The sequence below is a fragment of the Malaclemys terrapin genome, chromosome 11, assembly GCF_027887155.1.
Source record: "Malaclemys terrapin pileata isolate rMalTer1 chromosome 11, rMalTer1.hap1, whole genome shotgun sequence".
NCBI lineage: Eukaryota > Metazoa > Chordata > Testudines > Emydidae > Malaclemys > Malaclemys terrapin.
The window spans coordinates 5,845,430-5,867,223 of record NC_071515.1 but is presented as its reverse complement, the minus strand read 5'-3'; the positions used below and the strand labels follow the sequence as shown (position 1 = coordinate 5,867,223).

At 38.2% G+C, this 21,794-nt stretch overlaps 1 protein-coding gene across 5 annotated transcripts in view; it reads left to right on the top strand.

Moving 5' to 3' along the window:
- The window catches only part of AGAP1 (ArfGAP with GTPase domain, ankyrin repeat and PH domain 1), a 661,893-nt gene that overhangs the window by 574,947 nt on the left and 65,152 nt on the right, over positions 1-21,794 (top strand). For all 5 annotated transcript variants that reach the window (XM_054043263.1, XM_054043261.1, XM_054043262.1 and 2 more), the window contains 2 exons: positions 14,952-15,106; positions 17,372-17,462. In XM_054043263.1, the coding sequence (XP_053899238.1) occupies positions 14,952-15,106; positions 17,372-17,462 (246 nt within the window). The remainder of the gene's footprint in view (positions 1-14,951; positions 15,107-17,371; positions 17,463-21,794) is intronic.

The following is a 21,794-nucleotide window of genomic DNA, read 5'->3' as shown; positions in this document are numbered from 1 at the left end:
AAAGGACACAGTAGACACAGACACTTTTAGGCTTGACCAACTTAAATGTGTAGATAAATCTGACTGAATCGGTTGGTCTTCTGGATAATATTGTAGATTTTCATTTCAGTAATAGATGATCTATTTTTTAAAGTTAAGGGGATGGGTGACGGCAGTCAAGTGTCCAGGTTTCCATTTTTCCCCCTTATCAATGCATAGTATTAAAAACTGAATGCCACTGCGTTGAAAGAATGTATATTGTTAACGTTCTAGGGTGGCTGGGTACTGCTCTTCAATTACAGTTGAATTACCATTTTATAATAGTGTTACTGGTTGTGTGCAGATGGTAGTTATCATTCTCAATGCTGTACCTGAGAAATTGCTCCAAATAGGCAACTTTCCTAATATAAGATAGTAGGACAGGGTTTCTCCTTACAGCACTAAACTGGATTCAGCATATGATCACGTCACCTACTGTACGAATCAGGTTACGTGCTCAATCTTCTGATTGAGCTACTTGTCCATTACGCGAAAACAAGTATTTTTCTATTCTTAGCCATTCCACTGAAGATACAGCTTTTTGTTAAACATTTGAATGAGTTAACTGTAATGTTACTTTTCCGTATAAACGATCTTTTGGTTGAAGCGCTTCTTGGCATTATAAAATACACATCTAGAAAAGAAAACAAGTAAAAGACTTTTTCAAAGTTTGCATATTTTATTTGTTGTGTGCATATCATCTCAAAGGTTGAAGGGGCATACTGGGCAGGAGTGGGAGAAACAATATATACACCTAATTATGACAGATTTGTTACCAACAGATCCCATGTTGACTGAGATGGTAGACTAACCAGTTCCAAAGTGTGCACTATGATGCACCATCACAATTAACCCTGCAGTATTTGACCGCCTTAGACCAAGATCTGAACGTGGGGCGAGACTAGGTGGAATATAAGGCCTGCTGAAGTGTCCATCAGTTGGTACTTGTCTCATTCTCTTGAAGATAGGTATGAGCTCTAATACTGCTGACAGCTGATGGAGGTTTGCCTTTATCCCTGTTAGTATTGTGAAGTCTGTTCTCCACGCTGCATGTATATAGTTACCTGACAATCGCAATGCCTGCTACGCTGCTTTACCACCTCATCTTGAGACGTGGCCCCAGTAGGTAACATTTGAGACCTATTTTGGGATAGCGACGGAGAAGCTTGCTCTGCTATTGTCCATACATACAAGTTTGGTGGATAAATAACAGATAAGATTTTCCAGTGTGTTAATGTTGGTGGTTGTTAAATGCCAACAGTGTTTTTCTGTGCCTGGTGTTGTTTTGAAAAGAAAGATACAGGCCCTGCCCCATGAAAGTTACTCTAAAAATATTGTTAGTCTAGTGTATTTCTCATGTTGTGAATTAGCTTTTGGGGAGAAATACATAGATTCTGCTAAAAGACAGTGAGAGAATTAATTTCCCATAATGAGCAGAGGATTTAAGTGCTTTTTGTACCGTTCTGTCTATTAATGTCAAAAACGGGAACTTGAAACTGAGAGAGATTTAAAGGTTTGATGGAATTCTAATAAAGCAATGGTCGCATTACAGTTTACCTTCCAAACAAGAATTTATACTTTGCCAATAACCTGCCTCTGAAAAACCAAGATGTGCATAGTAACAATGTCTACTTGACATTTATAATAATAATAATAAAATAGAACAGCTAAGCATAACATTAGAAATAATGCTTATGGTGGTTTAGATTATTTGAACCTATTACATTATCACCTGGAATTAAAGGTTTTACGGTTACAGGTATCTAGTGATTCGTGCATCCTCTTAGCAAAAGGGGAAATCCTTTGTTTGGCAATTTTTGCTATGATTTAAACAGCATTATACCTCGGTATTTGTCTTGCCTCTAATAGTGCATCATGTGTACAAGAAGTACTGAGTGCATTTTCTATTCCATTGTCATTGCTATTTTAGATCCAATTATTATTGACAAGTCTTGTCATGTTGTAAAGTCTTGAAAGTATCTTTTTCAGTGGGGGGGGGGGGAGCAAGGCCTTCTGTGTTGGTGGTGGTTCTGAGAAGCTGTGGTGTTCTGTGTGCATTTTGTGTGCCTGTCTGTGTAGCTGCTTCACATATAACAGGCTTGTGCTGGTATTTTACTTCCCATGCTACTTTGACATTTCTTTTCTCCCCCTTTTCATATTTTTCTTTTCTTTATATTTTATTATTTTCTCTTTTTTTTTTTCTCTTCCCCTTCTGCTCTCTGGATGCAGCCAAACGCAAAGCATGGAAACTAAACCGTGTTGGTAGCCTGCGAAATATATACAGCAGCAGCAGCACCAACACTGAAGGTAACAAATTAAAACAACACGTTTTAGATGAACACCTTACCCTCTCCCTTTTTTACCTGCCTCTCCAGACTTGTTCCCCTTTCCTCTCACTTTCCAAATGCAGGAATGGAAATCAAATTTGCCCAAAGCATGCGTGCTTTCATCTTTTGTTTGCAGAGTCATTCCCATGGTCTTTTCATCTTTTTGTTTGTGCGTTTTATTTTGCCATTCATGTTCCTTTCAGCTTACTTAAATTCTGACCTTTCCCTCTAGTCGTGGAGTGGTGATGTTTAAATTACTTTGGGAACCCATTTTCTTTTATTTATTTATTTTTCCCCCTTTATACATGTGGGCACTCAATGTAATATTTCCCAAGTTATTACAGTTTTTAAAAGTGTTAGTATCAGGTGTAATGATCTGTAGCCAAATACAATAGTGTGCCGTGACATTTAAGTAACAGTCTTAATTTGTTTTGTGAAAGCATTCTCCATAATGCTCTTTGCAGCTCTAATCCAAAGGCGAGACAGAGCCAGGTCATTTGCATGTGCTACTCTTGCTTGTAAATTCTGTATATTGTTGTATTTCTAAAGGTCGCCTGGTGCCAAAGTTCACAAATTGACTTACATTGCTTTTTTCACCGAAGACAGCCGTCATGCCTTTTGTATAATAGCAGATTGAATTTTTCCCCACCTTCATTTGAACAACACAATTATAAACTGTCTTCTTTTTTTTTATTATTACAAATGTCAGAGGTCAAAATTACTTGGAAGCCAGGCAAGGAGAAAAACCCTCGGCCACCATCTCAGACAGCGAGTAAGAGGGGATGGTGTATGAAATATGGAATGCAAAATAGGTCACATCTCGGTAATCTTGGTATTATAGGGGGGAAATCTTTTTTTCACTTAAGTGCGAACCAAATGGGTCAAGTAATCGCAAGCGCATGCCCTAACACTAATTGACTTATTTTGGAATGATTATAACTGTAATATTTTTCTTAATGTCACTGTTTTCTGGGCTGTTGATTTTAGCGATTGCCAAGTAGTGGCATTAAATCTCTTGTAAATTTTAAATTGCATGCTATTTCTGTAAACAAGTCCCTCTGTTCACATCCTGATCATTAACCTTTGGTGATTTATATCACCAGCCTTTTTTTGCACAATTACTACCGTATTGCTGTCGGATGCCTTGCTCTCACCGACAGATAAAATGTGTCTGGGAAACAAAAGTGTGTTTTTTACTGCAGCTTGTTAAGGAAACACATTTTATTATAATCTTGTTTTATTCCTCGTTGTAAACTTAAAATTCTCACCTTCTAAGTAACAACAATAGAGCTATATCCATTGTGATACTGTTGTTACCGTTTAAAGCACTTAAGTGCAAAGTGTGAAATGAATTGGAGAGAAATAAATACTAGTTGCTGAACATGAATAGTTAAGCATTTTGCTATTTAAAAGGAAACTTCCGAGATACTTTTTTGTAATTTGCAAAATGTGTTCTTATTTTTTTCACTGATGATCTCTTTTAGACATGTTTTTTCCCCCAGATCAAACATACAGGCATGTTTGCTATTGTAGGATGACTCTTGACAAGCATTGGATTTATTGTTCAATTTTTCTAAAATTTTAACAATAAAATAAATAGAAATAATTGCATATATTTTACAGAAAGGAAGTTCGTATTTGGGGGGCCTGTTCAAACTTAGGTGCCATTTAACATACTGATACCTTTCATATTAATATATGGGTATGCTAGGTGTATGTTCATCTGTGGGAGAACATAACTGTAAAAGTTGAACTCCTAAGACTGCAACTAGCAGCACCAATGAGATTTTAACTGATTAGGTAAGGGGGAGGGGTGGTCTTTCTCAGAAGTACTCACCACGTGGGAAAGAGAGAGTCCAGGAAAATTGTGAGTAATAATCGTGCATCTTTGAGCTACTAAACAAAGTCTCTGGATAATGGCCGGCATTGCAAAACTGGGGAATGCGCAGTTAATCAGGAGTATACATAATAGGAGTCTGTCACCGTGCCTCAGTGGGTCACAGCTGAAAATACCGGATTCAGGACAAACTACTGAGAAATGGGGCAGACCTCCCTCCCCCAAACTGGTGGTTATTCCTTCATAAAATATACTAAGCCAATATCAAAAGTAAACTTCTGTCTCACCACACTGGTTAACAAGAAGTCATAAATGCAGTCTCCTTGGGTATCCCAGCCCTTGTTTCACCATCCAGACAGTAGACTTAATGATGAGTGGTTATTTAAAGCCAATTTCATCAAAGGGTTCTTCTAATCCCAAGAGATCAGCCACATAGCCAGGTCAATATAGAACTCAGATCTTACCCAATAATCATGCTGTTGCCAATCCTTTAGTATCTAATATCTAAAGGTTGGTTATAAGAGGAAAGAAAGAGGAGAGAGTTATAATGGTCAGCGAAAACAAATACACTCATTGCAAAGTTCTTGTATCAGGTTTGAAGCAGTGATGTTATAAACTGCAGGCTTGTAAAGTCTCTGGTAATTTCCAAAAGATTAAAAGGTCATCTTTGTCCGGCTTATCCTTGTCTATCCCTCCACAAACGCAAGTCGACACCACACCATTCTGTTTTGTTGCAAGCACGTTCCTTCCATTTCTGGCCAAAGAGCTTAGTCATAGGATCAGCCCAGTGTGTTTTCGGTCTGCCCAGCGATCGCATGTGGTCTCTGGGGCAGTCACTGATGATTGAAAGGTACTCAGTCCATTAGTAGAATGCTCCTGTTAGTGTAATTCCATAGTCCAGAGATCAGAGCAGGAAAGAGGCAAAATGCAGATGCTTCTAGGGTTTTTTATATCTTCTCCCATGTGGAGGGACTGCTCTCAGTCTTAGTTTGTGGAAAATAACAGGCACAAAAAGGAGCCCAGGGTCACATGAGCTAGTCACATGCCCTTGCATGCTTCGATGAGTCATGAAAACAGTCATTACCTATATTCTGGCTAAAACATCCCCAGGAAGGCCCATCAGGCGGGGACAGGCTTCTTCCATCGTCTGTTACCCGAGCTAAGTGTCCTTTAATGGACCATCAATTTGAATAGTCCATTCACAATGTGCTGGCCAGACTGGATGTAAATTACCTTGTGGGTGTTATCGCAGGAGTAAACACACTTGAAATACTAATACTAGTTAATATTCATAACTTTAGATACAAAGATGAAACATGCATACAAATAGGATAATCATATTTGAGACTGTAACTTTTCCATTGACATATTTCATATAAATTTGTCATAATTACATAACAGTGGTGGCAATAGTTATATATATTTTTTAATCATACAACAAGTCCTAAGTGCCGTCAAACAGCTGTTTGGCGGCGGGGGAAGCGCTGGGAGGGAGGGGGAGGAAGTGGAGAAGAGGATCTTGTGCACTGCTCCCTTGTAAAGTCAGCCAAACAACGTTATAAGGGAGCATTGTACAACTTTAAAGGAATATGTTCCCTAATGGAGCAGCGACGTAACTTCGAAACAACGTTAAGTAGGAGGACGGTAAGTGAGGAGTTATTGTATTCTGTTGGAACTCTCGCATCCACAAACTGACTAGGCTCATCATTTCTTAATGGGGATCTTGTCACTATCCTAGCCCATGACAGCATGGCTTTAGACCAGTGGTTTTCAACTTTTTTTTTATGTGCGAACTCCTGCAAAATTTCAAATGTAGATGTGGACCCCTTTGGAAATTTTAGACGTAGTCTGCGACCCCCAAGCATCTGCGGACCACAGTTGAAAACCATTGCTTTAGACTATTAATTTTTTTGACATGCAGAGAAGTCCCATAGAGAAAGAGAGCTAACAGGAGCTGGAGTGAAACCAGGTCTCACTCCCTAGCGTGTTACCATTAGGTCATTAATATACAATAGGTAATATATGCTAAAAGTGATCAGTGGAATCCCAGCAATTCAACATCCTTACACCCCAGGGCCCAAATTCCATCCTCATTTAGACTTGATCAACCATGCTGATTTCATTGGGAGTTATGTGGATGTAACTGAGGGCAAAATTTGGGCAATGGTACCAGTTCAAGTAATAACAGGGACTAAATTTGTCTAACTTTTATAATCAGAAAAGAACAAAGTTGTTTAGACCAATAAGATTGTCTGTGTTCAAGGAATTGCCCCCTCCCTCTTACCTGCAATTTAGTGAGACTCCCATTATATAGTTATTCACTGATTTAATTCTACGTTTGCAAGGCCATTATTAGGGTTTGCTGCAAACATTAGGTTTAAGATTTTATTCTACCATAGAGAAGTGACAAGTTGAATTCTTATTGCAGGCAAAGCAATGGTCACTCTGAGTGAAAGATCCAAAATGTTTAGAGGGGAAGGTATATAATGTAAATTTGGTATGTTTATAAAAGACACCTGACCCCTCTCACCATTGTAATTTCAGTTATCGTCGTTATGCTGTTTAAATACAAATGTGATTTTTCAGAGATCAGCACATTTGGAGCATTGTACACCAGTGTAACTTTCTAAAATTAAAGAAACTAATGCTGTGCTTGCTCAGTATGCTATATTTAAACATCTATAATTATATCAAAACCACATTTCTTCTAGTCTTCATTCAGGGCTGCATGCATGACAAGTTTCAAGTATTAAACCCAAGTTGTATTTGAGTTACCAAGTATAAAAAAAAAATCTGAAAATGTCTAATCATATGAAAAAATTTGTCCATGTTCATTAACTCCAAAATGCCTGAACAGATTTTTATGAAACAGTCCCTTTAAAAAAGTAATACAGAAGTGACATTTCTGCTATAACCATGGCTTTGCTGCCTTGACACTATCATTGCCTCATTTAAATGTACTTAAGTGTTAAGAAAGCTCTTAACATTTGAACTATATGTCCACTTTGAAATGTAAACTATAGAACGGCAAACTGAAATGTGAAATTGTTTTTAAAAGTATTAGGAAAATTATCACTCTAGCATTGACATAGATTCTGCATAAACTGACTGAAAATGATTTCATGGATTTCCTCAAATCCAAGTGTCCTACAAAAACAACGAATGCCTACAATAAAATAATCCACTCCCCTGAGCTAATAACAAACTTTTTGTCTCCGGTTTGTCATGTAAGGGTGGTGATATAATTCATCCAATAGATCACAATCTTTATCAAGAGCTGTGGGCCAGAATACCTGTGGGTGACTAATGGCAGAGTCACATTGTCCTGATAGGGTTGAATTTCAAAACTAATTAGATTTAGACCACTGGATTTGGAGAGGGGAGAGAAGTATTAGCATAGTCATGCCCAGCGGGACATGGCACAAATTTATTTCCTTAATTGGAGCTGCTAATAAACATACTTATAATCTTCCAAGATATGAAGATAAATTACACTGAGTGACAAATGGTAATGATGGCAAAAATTATCAAGTACCTAAATAAATTAAAACAAATACCTTTGGTGTTGTATTTCTTTCACAACTACATGGGTAGGGCGTAAATATCTACTGCCTCTTTTAGGGCATGAATATAGTTTTTTGCTGCAACCCTAAGTCTTTTCAAATGACTGATTCAAAAGTGTGGGTGGGTAGGAATTTTATGTGGGGGAGGGCTTGGCTGGGGGAGTTTAAATCAGTCTTTGATACCACATTGTTATGAAAACTAAGCTTGCAATATGTCATTTCAGGCATGTGTAATAGAATGGGTTTCAAGCTTCAGTCCCAACTGTTGGAGTTGTTTTTGGATCATTAAAAATATGTCAATATCTTTAGTCCTACACATCACTTGTTACTATATTTAAAGGGAAAGTATATGGTCCCTGTTGCAGAGTTAGTTGACTCATCCAATCTAAATGTGCAGTGCTGTTATTAATTACCAAGTAAGCAGCCAGCCTGATGTACCTGTGATAATGGCTACGTTATAGTAAGATCAGCATCCCAAAAATACGAAACCTGGTACCAGTGCAAAGAAGATTAATTTTATGATTAAGGCACTGGACTAGGTCTGGTTTTACTTCCTGCCTCTTCCAGAGACTTCACACGTGACCACGTGTCCCTTACTCCCACTATGCTTTAGTTCGAATCTGCAAAATCTTCCTTTCTTTCTCTCTCTCCCCCGTTGTCTGTTTAGACTGTAAGTATTTCAGGGCAGGCCCTGTTTCTATGTCTTTGCATGATGCCTAATTCAATGGAACTCTGATCTGAGGTGAGGCCTCTAGGAGCTACCATGATACAAACCACCACTAATGGATGCATAGTGTAGCATATGTTTGAGGTAACTCGCATCATTTAGATTAGATACATGATTTTAGAATTACTCTTCAGATAAAAAGCCAACCGACATTGAAAAGTTTTCTGGGAAGAGGTGTTGCCTTTATGAATATAAAGCGATTTGAGTCAATCTTATGCATTGGCCATGTTCCATATAATTAATCAAATTAGGCCTCTCCACTTCCTATCAGAATGTTAGAAGAAGTAAGACATGGCATTCATTGTGGGCCCACTGCCTTCGTCTGTTTTCCATTGGGAAACATTTCTCACTTAGCATTTATGGGCTTACACAGAAGGGATACCAGAGGTATGTCTTGACAAAGAATAAAGTTTATCCAAAAAGGAAAGTGTTAAGGGATCCGTCCACTGAGGTAGCCTGAAATAATACATTATAACCCATTGTAAGCCTTATTTCATTGGATCCATAGGACGTGTTATCCATTTATATATGGTGTATCAATGTTTATTTTCACTTGTGTTGTACTTGGTATATAAGGAATATTTCTTTCTTTCCTAGGGTCGGTGGGTTGTTGATACAATAACATTCCTGTTGCCCCAATGAAAGTAATTAATAACCACATATAACTGAAGATGAGTTAGGCAAAATTAAAAACCAAAGGTGGTGGTGTAGGAAAATAGTAAAAGCCAGATCTGCAATATAAGAGGTGATATTCTAACATGAAGGGCAGCTGTTACACTGAAACTTAAGAGAACTCTACAGATTTTTTTATATGCATTGTCTTGGATATCCAGTTCTCATTGGTTCTTTGAAAAAGCATCACAGTGATGCATTACTCTTTAATTATGATGCACTCTAATCCGTACGTACCTGTCTCCCTCCAGTTCTGTCCAACTCCTGTTTTCCCATCCAAAAAGGTATTCTTGTCAGACATCTCCTGTTGATAACAACTTCCAAATGTAAAACAATTGCAGCTGTTTTTTAGCACTTTAACCCTTTGTCTGCTAGGCTTCCAGGAAATAATTGATGACTGATTGGCCCATTAACCTTTTAAAAAAAAATGTTTGACAGCCTGGACCTGTGTAATGAGGAGGGATTCCTTGTGAAATCAGTTTGATGGCTGAGTTGCTTGCCCCTGAGGATGCAAAATTAGCCCCGTGGGACCTCGTCTGCATAGAAACTGGACACAATTAGAGTAATATCCGGTGTTATTAATGTAGTTTGGAGTAATTGGGCAGGTTGATTTCGACAGGTTGATGGTGCTAAAATACTATTATAGTGGACCTTTCTATGAATAACTGTTAAACATGGAAAACTGTTTAATAAAATTTTGTGATTAGGCTCGGAGGAGTTTAAACAGCTCAACTTATAATATTGCTGGATAAAAAAAACGAACAGTTTCATTTTATTTTGTTACATGGATTCTTCTGACTGTGTATGTAGTATTTAAAAATTTTAAACATACACTACGTAGCAGCGCATGCATTTGCTCTGTAGGCATTGCTTTGTGTAATCACAGTAACATATAATATGCTGTATTATTTGTTATTTTAAGATCACAGGTTTGAAACCATAGTCTACCATATTTGGAATAGTTTAAACAGAAAACTTCTTATAAGACAAATCTTCAGCTGGTGCAGTTATTTCTGATCTTCTGTTTTTGGCCTCCTCCCCTCTTTTCTGGGGTGGGGAGCAAATTCAGAAGTGGAGGGCATGGGAAAAAGAATATGGACTTCCACTTCCTTCATGGACTGCTTCTCTCAGCCAGTTGTGGTGAACATTTGGGCAAGTTTTCAGACCAGAATAGCATTGTAGCCCGACCAAAAGATTACATAGCCCCTTTTACCAAGATGGGAATACATGTAATAACCTGCTGGTTGTGTGTGTTATCTGTGCCTGAGCCACAAAGGGTGTGAGTCTGTTACAGCCCACAGTATGGCGCTTAGCCAGAGACTTCTGTGTTTAGCTTTGGAGGTTCCCAGTTCGTACCCCACTGTGTCAGCCAAGATGGCAGCTGGCACAATGTCATCTGATCACAGCAAAGAGGGTCAGGAGATGAAACAAGGAATTTGTGTGTCAAAAACTATTCTTTGGAAAAAGATAGTTTGCATGTAAAAATGGAATGTGCCAAAAGGTGCTTCTGTACTACACAGTGTAATGTTCTTAATAGATTGTTTTGAACATAATGCATTTGGTAGACATTTCTGTAAACAAGGAAAAATGTATAATTTGACTGAAATATTCCTGAAAAGCAAAACTGGCAGTTGAGACACATGTTGATGGAAAATCACATTGGCCAAATGAGATTCTAACTTCTGGTTGTCTAGAAAGGGATACTGTGTGTGCAATACCTTGGCTGCCAAGAATGCCTGCCTAGAATATAACAGGAATTGTTGTAAAGTCTTTAATGCAAAGCCAACATGATGGTTGAATACTAATGTGTGAGGACTACATTCTGCCTGCAAACTACTCCCATTTTAAATTCCCTGCCATTGACTATGGATGTTCAGAGCTGACTATGATACTGGGACTGGGGAAGGAGGAGGAATAATTAGTAATCAGAGAGCAGTTGGCTCTGTCAGAAAACCAGATAAAATACCTAAACATAATCAAATGTTGATGCCAAATTGTACTGGATATAAAACTGGTTGAATTGTTGAATTTATTCCTAATTCCAAATCCCTTGTTCCCACTTACGAAGTTCGCATCTCTAGCCATAGTATGATCTAGGCTATAACCAATGGAAGGTAGGAGAATTTAATCATACATGTTTTTTAATTTTCATGAGAGTCACCAGGCAATTAGCAGAGATTTATCAAATCCATATCAAGTTAAAATATAGTTGAATTACACGTAGGATTATCGTCCACACAGCTCCATAACTGGTATATGTGTTCAAAAATCAATTATTTCTTATGTATGAAGGGATCTCCCCTCTGTATCATTATGCTCCTCGGTTTTTATTTTTCTATGAAGATCTCTGGGATCTCCACAGGACCTTCTGTATACTTAGCAAAGGAGTTGCCTCAGTGCCAATACATGCTTTTTTTTTTTTTTCATTTTGAAAGGGGCATTACTGAAAATTTTACCATACGCTGTTGCTTCTCACTTCTCTGACAACACATCTTGTAGCTGTGCAGATATATTTCTCTTGTACAAATAGATGGGAGCCTATTTATAGAATATACACCAGGAGGTTTTTCTTAAGGGGCAGAGGTGGTGCCACTGGGCCTCTAGAAATTCTTCTTCAATACTTGCATGTTTGAAGGAAAGTCCTATTAATCACTTAGAGACCATTAAAAAGAGTAGTAATGATAAACTCTCAAAGTTGGACTTATTAATACAGGAAGCTGCTAAAACAGGTGCTTGATCCTTCCCTTTCTCTTCTTCAACTAGCCTTCCCCGTTCTTTGTTCTGGCTCTCTTCCCCCTCAATAGCCCTTGTAAGGTAACTTATTTTGTTAATGTAACTTTAGTTTTGATAAGGATTATATATCGGAGATGTGAACAACGATCTGATCATTAAAGAAAGCAGCTTGGATGACATAATCACACGAGTTTGATGTCACTAAGACCTGTGAGAAGTAAATGCAGGTTACTCAGTATTTTATGTAACATGAATCTGGCTATGTATTTTGGCATTACCCATCTTGTTTTGGCGAAGGAGTAGTTATATAGATGTCCAACTAAGAGGTTGCCGAGTTAAATCTTCTTACAGAAGTTTAAATAAATAAACCCTGATGAGAGCTACCGTTAAATGTGGCTGGATTTCAGATCCTTTTCACGCTTTCATTCATGCATAACTTTACTTGCTTGAGTAAGCCTCCTGAAGTCAATAAGACTACTCCGCATTAGTGAAATATTTGTAGGATCAGGGCTCAAATTAAGGAGAAAAACTGTTGATTTTGTCCCTTACAGTTCTCTGAGTCAGTTCTTGAGCTCATTTTCAGTTCTTACTCATTCGTTGGGCAAATTCTCACTAAAGTTATATGGCACCACATGTGTAGATTATGAAGTCTTCCTTCCAGTATTTATGTAAATTAATTGTTATTTGTGATGATGGTAGTCTAGAGGACCCACTTGAAATTGGAGCCCAATTGTGTTAGGCACATAGAGATTGAGGACACAAGCCATGCCTTCACTGCTAAAAAAGGTGTGTTTTTACCATAGAATAATTAATGTGCTTTAGCTATGCTGCTGCCAAATCCTAGAGGAGACATGGCATCTGTAGTTTTTACTGTGAGGTCAACTATAGCCAGGACTGAATGTTGACCTCACCTAGCTACCTCGTGGTAAAAACTACAGGTGCCTTGTCTCCACTAGGGTTTTACAGTGGGATAGCAAATACATGTTAGTTATCTTGCTGTAAAAATGGAGACATAGCCACAGAGTAAGAGACAATCCCTGCCCCAAATTGCTTGCAATCAAAATAAGCAAGACAGAAAAAGGTGAGAGGCAAGGGATATAACAAGCAAGCAGTGTGCATAATGTAGTGATTTCCTAGTGCCATATTAGTTCCATGATTTTTTTTATTTTGGATTTTTGTTAACTTTTTAGAAGTGGGAAGATTCTTGGAGCTCACATGACAAGAGGGGGCATGGTGTCACGTGAGTCCTGAGGTTCCTGGGTGTTGGTCTCTGGCTACACTGTTTTGAGGTGTAGGGGGAAACGGGGTAGTGTATTATTATGTAATGTATGTAGTAGTGTAAAGTCGTGATCCCTTGAGATTTACCTGTAGGTTAAACAGTATATCATTGTTTTGCATGGATAGGAGGGACTGTCTCTCTCTCTCTTTTTTTTAATCATGTTTTTAAAAGTTGTAATTCACAATATTTTGATGCCAAACCAATGAATCACAAAGTTGGGACTCCTTGTAATTAACTGATGTGGCATCATGATCAATAATTGCAACATATAATTCAAACTGTGGGCCAGCCCCAGGGGAGTGCTTCTGAAAGCCGCAGCTGGTTACAAAAATGAGCCTGCCAAACAGCCATGGCTTTCATAAGCCTTTGCTGGGTTTTTTTGCCCCTCTTATGTTTTGATTTAAAAGGCCAACTTGAGGTGTCCTGATTCACCACAGAATAATGTTTGCATTCTCTTCCCCTTGCAATCACAGGCCTTATCTCAAAGCTGACTTGCGCCTGAGGGAAACTTTTGACCAGCTTTTGATAGATCTCTTCTTTGAGCCAGGCTGGGCCTGACCCATCCTGGACAGGTCATTTAAGTGAAAGTGAACCCTGGGCATCTTAAATTTGGGGCCAAATTATCTACTGATTTTTAATTGGCAAAGCTGTAATGAAGTTAGTGGCGCTCCACCAATTTACATGAGTGGACACTTGGCCTGTGGACTGGAGTTTGAATTTATTGGGGAAAACTGTTGCCCAGAGATTGAAGGAATGATTTCCAGTGAGCACTAAAGCTGTATTTAAATGGACTGATTTTTAGACTTGTCATTTATCGGTACGTGTTTATGAATGACAAAATAATGCAAAAGTTCCTTGGCTGTAAATGTATAAGTCTCTCTAAAGCAAACCCGTTATACTTTATGTTCACTGGTACATTGTTCTCTTTTATTCTAGTCGTTCAATGATTCCTTGAGCTTTGTTCAGCTTCCTTGACTTTTTTTATTTGGCTTTGGGTGTCCCAAGTGTGTTTGGAATCTGTGTGTCCATCCCTGCAGTATCGCTGATACTTTCTTATAGTGTGTTCCTCTGGCCCTGAAGTATTTTTCTTATGTTCCTGTTATCCTTGGATAGTCCAGTGACCCCTTCTGTTGGCTCCTCAAATCATGTTCACTGCTCCTTTAGTCTCCCTAAGCTGCTGAGAAGAAAGTATTGAACTAATATTAATCCTGTATTGCAATTTATTTGAGCTGTGGAGAAAAGATTATTCAAGATGGTTATCAGCTGTGTGTATGTGCATGTGTGTGTACACTTAAAATGTATTATGTATATTGTATATGATACATACATATAACATCTACACGAGAGGAAAATTTACTCCAGAGGATTTGTATTAAACATTTTTTTATTCAGTAGAACATTCATCTTAAGTTATTTTACTAAGTGCTTCAGCAGATTTTACAAGGGACTGATTTCCCTTCAAATATTGGTTCTTAGCTACCTCTGAGGGTTAGCGGAATCTAGGCTGGGTTTTTTTACTAAAATTTACAGATCTCCCTAAAATAGTTGGTATTTCATCCTCATGAAATAAATTTATGAAGCCAGGAAAGAACAAATAAAAAGCTATAAAATCTTTGAGGCATTTTCTGGCAAACATGATGCTTCACGAGAGGAGAAATGTGTTTGGATTAGAATCAGATGTGCAAACTTGCCTTTGCGTGTAACACCATAGAGGTTCTGTCCAAGTAAGACAGTTTTTAGAGCTGATTGCTGGTTTCATTAAATGTAAACTGTTCATCCCACTGCTGTTTTTCAGAACAAGAAGAAAACTTTGAGTTTATTATCGTTTCCCTCACCGGCCAGACCTGGCACTTTGAAGCAACCACATATGAAGAAAGAGATGCGTGGGTACAAGCCATAGAGAGTCAGATCCTGGCCAGTTTACAGTCGTGTGAGAGCAGTAAGAATAAGGTAAGGTGCACAACATCACACTGAAAGTGAGCTAAGGCTATTGATCATTAGAGTGAATTCAGGATCTAGGGTATTGTGAAAAGTAAACATATTCAGCAAGGTCCGTGTACTTCTTGGACACAGCTAAGGAAAAGTAAACCATGCAAATTTGTATGCCTCCAAAATAATTCAATATGAGACATATTTTATCCTGTTGCACATTCTGATTTTATATTTAAATTATTCTTTATTTTTTTTGTCTTTTCCATCTCTCATAATTTCAGATGTCGACTATTAATCTTTTGATTGGATCATTTGCTCTAACAATACAAACTGTATTTTGGTGGGGAGGTCTATGGGAAAGCCTTGAAGGGCTGAGAAAAGAACAGCTTATTTAAAGCCAAGTCTCTACTGGGTGCTACTGGACTTCTCCATGGCAGTATTCCATTAAATGCTCTGGATTACTTAATAGTAATGAGTAGGAGACGACTTGTGTATAAGGTGGTACACATTTCAGAAGTAATGATCAATTATTCTTGTATCCAAATACTGTTTTTGTGAAGCGACTGTGTAGTTTTTCTTTCCTTGAATTAAATGTAATTCACTCTTTGTGGTTTTGTTATTAGGCCAGTCTCAGGGGAAACCAATCAGGAAGCAAAAGCCTGGTCCTTTTTATGGTGTCCTGGGGATAGGCTTCCCCCATCACGTTCATATTTGGCACAAGCAATTTCTTCTGCTTTCTCTGCAAAAACCTCCCCCAACCCACAGGTTCTTTCTGTAGAGGGCTGACAGTTTGCTATTCTTGAGCCTCTTGATTTTTCAAACATTTAATAACTAGAAAACAAGAGGTGAGCGGGGAGATTCTTTTCACAGACCTGTAGATCCTTTTGCTGTCCATGTAAAGAAACTTCTTAATGATTTATATTCTGTTTTGTCATTAAGTAGGGGACCTATATTTTGAAATGACTGGCTTTTTTTATTACTTCTATAATCAGGGTAAACCAGACCAAAGTAATTATCATAGTAATGTAATTTACTTCCCATTTTTTAAAAAATTGACTTTTTATATCTGAGGTGGAGAAAAATCACTGCCCATTTATTTCTCTGGCCTGTCTTCATTGAGCTCAGTACATTACAACAAGATGACAATGAAAATTACGCTGCGAACATTAGTACAAAATGTTAATATAATAGGAGGTAAAGAATGCTGGTTTGAATATTTAACACAGTAACTGAAGAGAGAATTACGTTTTGGTTATATAAAGGCAAGAGAGACACAAAAAAGAAACCACTTAAAAGTTATATTTGTATGGAGGTTTTCTGGGAGAAGTTAGTTGGGGATTGGTCCTGCTTTAAGTAGGGGGTTGGACTAGATGACCTCCTGAGGTCCCTCCCAACCCTGATATTCTATGAAGTTTTTATCATTCACGTCTGGAAGTAGGGCTCAAGAAGCACTTGGAAGGCATAAGTGAAATGAATTATATTATCTCAGTACTCCGTGTCCTGTTGACAGAGCAGAAGTATATATGTGAAACTATCATATATATGACCTGATGGAGCTCTCATTTAATTCAGTGGCAAATAATTTGGTGCAGTTCGCACTTTCTGCCTAGGAGAGATTGCAAGATTTAGCTGGTTTTGAGGCCAAGCTACCTCTACATGGGCAATTGTCTTTCCAGGTCAAAGTAGAGGTTATGGGCAGGCCACAGTGGAAAGAAACACCCATTGTAGCCACCTGATTAAATCTGATCTTTTGATGATAAAAGGCTTTCAGTTCAGCTTCCTTTGCAGACCATCCCTTAGTCTTCCTGTACACAAGCATACATACCAGTAAAAAAAAAAAGGGTTTATAAATAAAGTTATATAATTTATCTCAAAAAAGTACTTTACATGTGATCATGAATGCTGTGCTTCATTTTTCAGCTCAGCTTTCCTCTACACAATCCCATTATTGGTCAGAGTGCAGTCCAATATCTCATAAATGCACAGACTTCCTGTGTTCTATGCAGGGAGCTTCAATAAAAGTTTGAGCTGTCAGAAATATGGATGAAAATGGGTAGCTATGCTTGTCAGGCACTGAGCTGCAGTACTTAAAGATGCCAAAGGATCAACTCTTTGAGAAGCAAACTAAAGATGTCCAATTCCCTGATCATGTTCATTCAACCCTGATCTGAACTTTCTTTTTTTTCTTTTTCTTTTTGCTTTTCACATTGCTGACAATTGTGTGTCTAAACCTTTTCATTGGGTTCTTATTTCTTGTGTGTGTGTTTCTTTAAATATACACAGTCCCGACTGACAAGTCAGAATGAGGCCATGGCCCTTCAGTCAATAAGAAACATCAGAGGCAATTCTCACTGTGTGGACTGCGAGGCACAAGGTGAGTATAGCCATTGCTATAGAAGGACTGTTGTTATCTTTGGCTTTATAAAGCTTACGCATTCTCTTTGGTCCAGGGTTACGTGAACACTTGTTCTGATTCTTTCCCTCTTGGTACTGTATTCCACATCCCTTTGCAAGCTTGGTGTTCATTATGAAGGTTGATTAGTCAGGTTTACTTTACATTAATTTGTTATTAATACATGCTATGTTATTATAAGCCCTGATTTTTCACCCGTATTTCATCTGTCACATTACACATGAGTTCATACATTTTGTCTTCGAAGTTGAGGAAAAAATGGTTTTGTTTCATATTTCTTTTCAACATAAGATGCTACCATTGTCCTCCAATAAGGAAAAAAAATCATGTGCCCTAGCAATGTTGTTAGATGTGTAAAGCTTTGCTTGAGCTTTCTGCAGTTTTCATATTACTGACAAAGGAAAATAAAACATTCGCTAGTAGTGGAATGCTACAAAATTGATTTTGTATTTCTTTCTCGTAGTGCTTTTTTTAAATTCTGAATTCTTTTAAAATATATGGACTAACAGTTAGCAAAGGATTGGCCAGTTTAATTTCAGAGGTGCTGTTCTCACTACTCTTTGTTACCCCTGCCTCTAGGGGTTTGTAAGTCAGCTATAAAAATTAGCTCAGGGCTGAAACTTAACAATACAAGGTCCCAGGTGAGAAACAATCAATTGGAGAAATAGGACGAAAGGGTATTTGAAAATTCTTATTTCTTTTATGTTTGAAAATCATACTCATTTCTTTTAATTGTACAAGGACCAAAAATGAAAATTTAGTAATTTCTGTTGCTTTTTTGTGCTTTTATCTTAAAACTGATATTTTATAGACCCGTTGTTTTATAAACTTGTCTATTTAGTTATCAACTTAAATCTTTGTAGCACCTTCCCTAGACTTAAAACAATTCAGTAATGCAGAAGTTTTCACACTTAATACACTGTCCATATAATGAACAATAAAACTGATCTCAATAACCCACCAAGAAACTCACCATAACCCTATCCCATCAACCTGCTTCTTCCTCACGTAGCTTGGAGGGGATGTGGGTATCAAAAGACTACTGGGCATTTAGAATAGAAAGCTAATGTGTAACGAAAACATGTAAATGTCCCTGTTACTTTAGAAAGAATTTTTTTACTTTTTAGAAATGTGAGTAGAGTCCATTAAGATCCTCTCTGTTTTCTTCCTTTCATTGCCCCTTCAGAGGCCCCAGTTCATGCCAATGCCTCCTTGCAATTAAGGAAGGTTTGACATTACTTACATTGAAATATATCAGATATTCATAGGTTGTTGAAAGTGGGTCAAGAGTAATGCCGGGAGCTGAGCATGCTGGTTCTGTAGTGTTGGCCTACTTGGCTTGGACACTGAGTACTAGAGCTCTGGGCCCTAATTTAGATACCATCAAGGCAGCGCATTAACCTGCTCTGCATAGATCTTTGGTGTAAATTTTACAGATACTTTTTACAGGGACTTTACATTCTATAAGCCAGTAATCCAAAAAAGAAGAATATATATGATAAACTAATGGGTTTGTTGCTTTAGTTCTATCATAGACAGACTAAAACAATTGTTTATTAAAGCATCTTTCCTGTCACTATGGTTATCAACATTGAGATTTACTCAGCGACTGATAGAGCTCAAGTAAAATATATAAAATATACATGCAAAAATGGCTCATTTCTATACGAGTGCTGAGAAACTGCCTAAATATGTATTTTGTTCATTCAAAATACTAGTGTGTGTCAGTAAACTACCTTGTGAAATTCTGTTTTCCTGCTTTTTACTTTTATAGGATTTCACTAAAACCTCACTCCAGTTGCCCAGAACAGGCTAGACGAGGGTATATGATACCTTCACAGGTCTACCTCATAGACCTTGCTGCTAAGGTTCAAGCAGTCAGTTATTAGCGTACTCAGAGACTTAGCTCAGAAGTTCTGTGGGAGGGGCAAGTGGTTAAAAGTCTCCATTTCCAGGTCACCATTAAATGTGAAGCTTTTATTTTGAAAAGGAATTCTTTAAACATGCATTCTGAGAGAGCATCTTTAAACAGCATTTTGCCTTCCTGGGCCTGCCAAATTCTCTTTCTTCAAGCCTCAGAACACTTTGGAAACCAATGACCATTATGGGCCAAGTCTACACCCTCAGCAATCCAAATATTCAGAAGCAATGGGATACATAAGAGATTGCATCCCCCAACCAGCCTTCAATTCCTTTCAACTTCCACCAGCAGCTTCATGATCAGAATCCTCATTCATCCTGTTTTTCCAATGTTCTCATCAGTTACCTTGTTAGCAGTTGGTTTTAGTGATTTAGGTTCTATTGGTGTTACTACTTTTGTGTTTTATTGGTTAGGAATAACCATTGCCGGGTTCCAGCAGCCTGGCTCTTTACAAGCCTTGGACTTAGGTTTTATCAGTGCCCTTCTGTTCTGTTCCCATGTCAGCACAGAGTGATAAAATAGGTGTCCAGGGCAGAACACTGTACCTTTTGCATGACTCAGATGTCATTGCCAGACCACAGTACTTGCTGTGTCTCAGAAGGACGCTGTTGTGGCAGTGCACAGCTTGTGCTGCCTTATCCCAGAGGCTATGAAAGGAATTGGAATCCCTGCTTTGACTTCCTTCTCGAGGAGCCACATAAGACAAGTGGTGTTGCTGAGGAAAACCCAGCTGAGTCTGTGCCTCAAAGTGCTTTGGCTCTTTCCATGAAGAGGCCAAAGGGGAGAGATCCAAGGGTAGATCTGAGTCAGGTCCAACGCCTTCAAAGAAGCTCCTGAGAGTCATGGGTCCAGTGAGCTTAGAGTCTCCAAGATCATAATGAAAAAAAAGAAGAATGGATGTGGCAGCAGTTCAGCACAGGGCAAATCATCTAATCCAAAGGAGCTGGGACAGTTAATATCTTGGTACTACACCTCTACCTCAATATAACGCTGTCCTCGGGAGCCAAAAAATCTTACCGCATTATAGGTGAAACCGCGTTATATTGAACTTGTTTTGATCCACCGGAGTGTGCATCTCCCCTTCCCCCCCCGGAGCACTGCTTTACCGCGTTATATCAGAATTTGTTATATAGGGTCGTGTTATATTGGGGTAGAGGTGTATATGCCCTTTTTTTAGATTATTACCAATCTGATTGTGGTTCTCTTCCAGGTGAAGAGAAGGAGGAACTTCTTGGCAGGGATAATGACTCTGAGCATCTCCTTCATCTTGATGCAAAAGTATTTGTATCACCATTATCTCTTGTGGATTTCAAAAGTTTTCAGAACAAGTTTTCTTATACATGTGCTGAAGCTTTTAATCTGGAAATACCAATAGTTCTACAGAGGTCACATTTGCTGTTTGACATGCTGGAGAAAAAACAAAAGGGAAGAATGGCTCATCCAATAAATATAGCTCTGCTTGAACAGTTCAAGACCTTTGGCTCATTCTAGCATTGTCTTGCTGTATCCAAAAAGGAGGAGAGAACCAATCATGTCCATACAAATGGTTTTGAGTATTTTTACAATATTAGGATTATAGGCGGTATCAACAGGGAGTGAAGCAGGTTGGTCCAAAAAGTCCTTTTGATTTGCACCTTCTGAAAAAGACAGCATGTGTATTGTCCGTTATCAAGCTCTACTTGATAGGTATGTTTTTTCACCCTATATCAGTGGTGAACCTTTTTTGCAACACATGACATAAAATTACAAGGGAAATACTCACTTTCATGTGGCATGCTGGAAGTGCAGAGGTCAGTGGCACTTCTGCGATGTTAAATTTCAGAAGAGAGCTTTTCTGTGCTCTTATTTGTATTTTAGAGCATCACACATGATGAACTCCATATCATTCACCCATCAGTTCCTGATGTCTGCCTTTAAATTCATTTGAGAACAATTGTTCAGAAGAGTACACTGAAACAAAGGTCATCAACAACACTATTGCTTTTTTTTCATAGAATCAAAAAAATCAGACCATTTGTTCCAAGCTTGCAAAACTTTGTTTTGGGGACTGAATTGATTATTTAATTCAGTCCCGTCCCTTTCTTTGTTTTCTTGTTGGAACTGAGGTCAACAGCCTGGGTTTTCTTGGGGTCATTTCCCAGGACCTCATTCTTAAGTCTGTCCTTATCTACTCACTTAAGATCTGTAATCTTCATTCATGACCATATTTTCTAGCTATTGAAACTCGAGATTCCATCCTGAAAAGATTTCTAGTGACTTCTTGATTGTATTAGAGTTTGGTACTCTACTTTGATGTTACTACCATTGTCCATGGAAGTAGATAAATATTTCTTCAGCAAAGGATAGGGAAGGTGAATTTAACAATGCTCCAA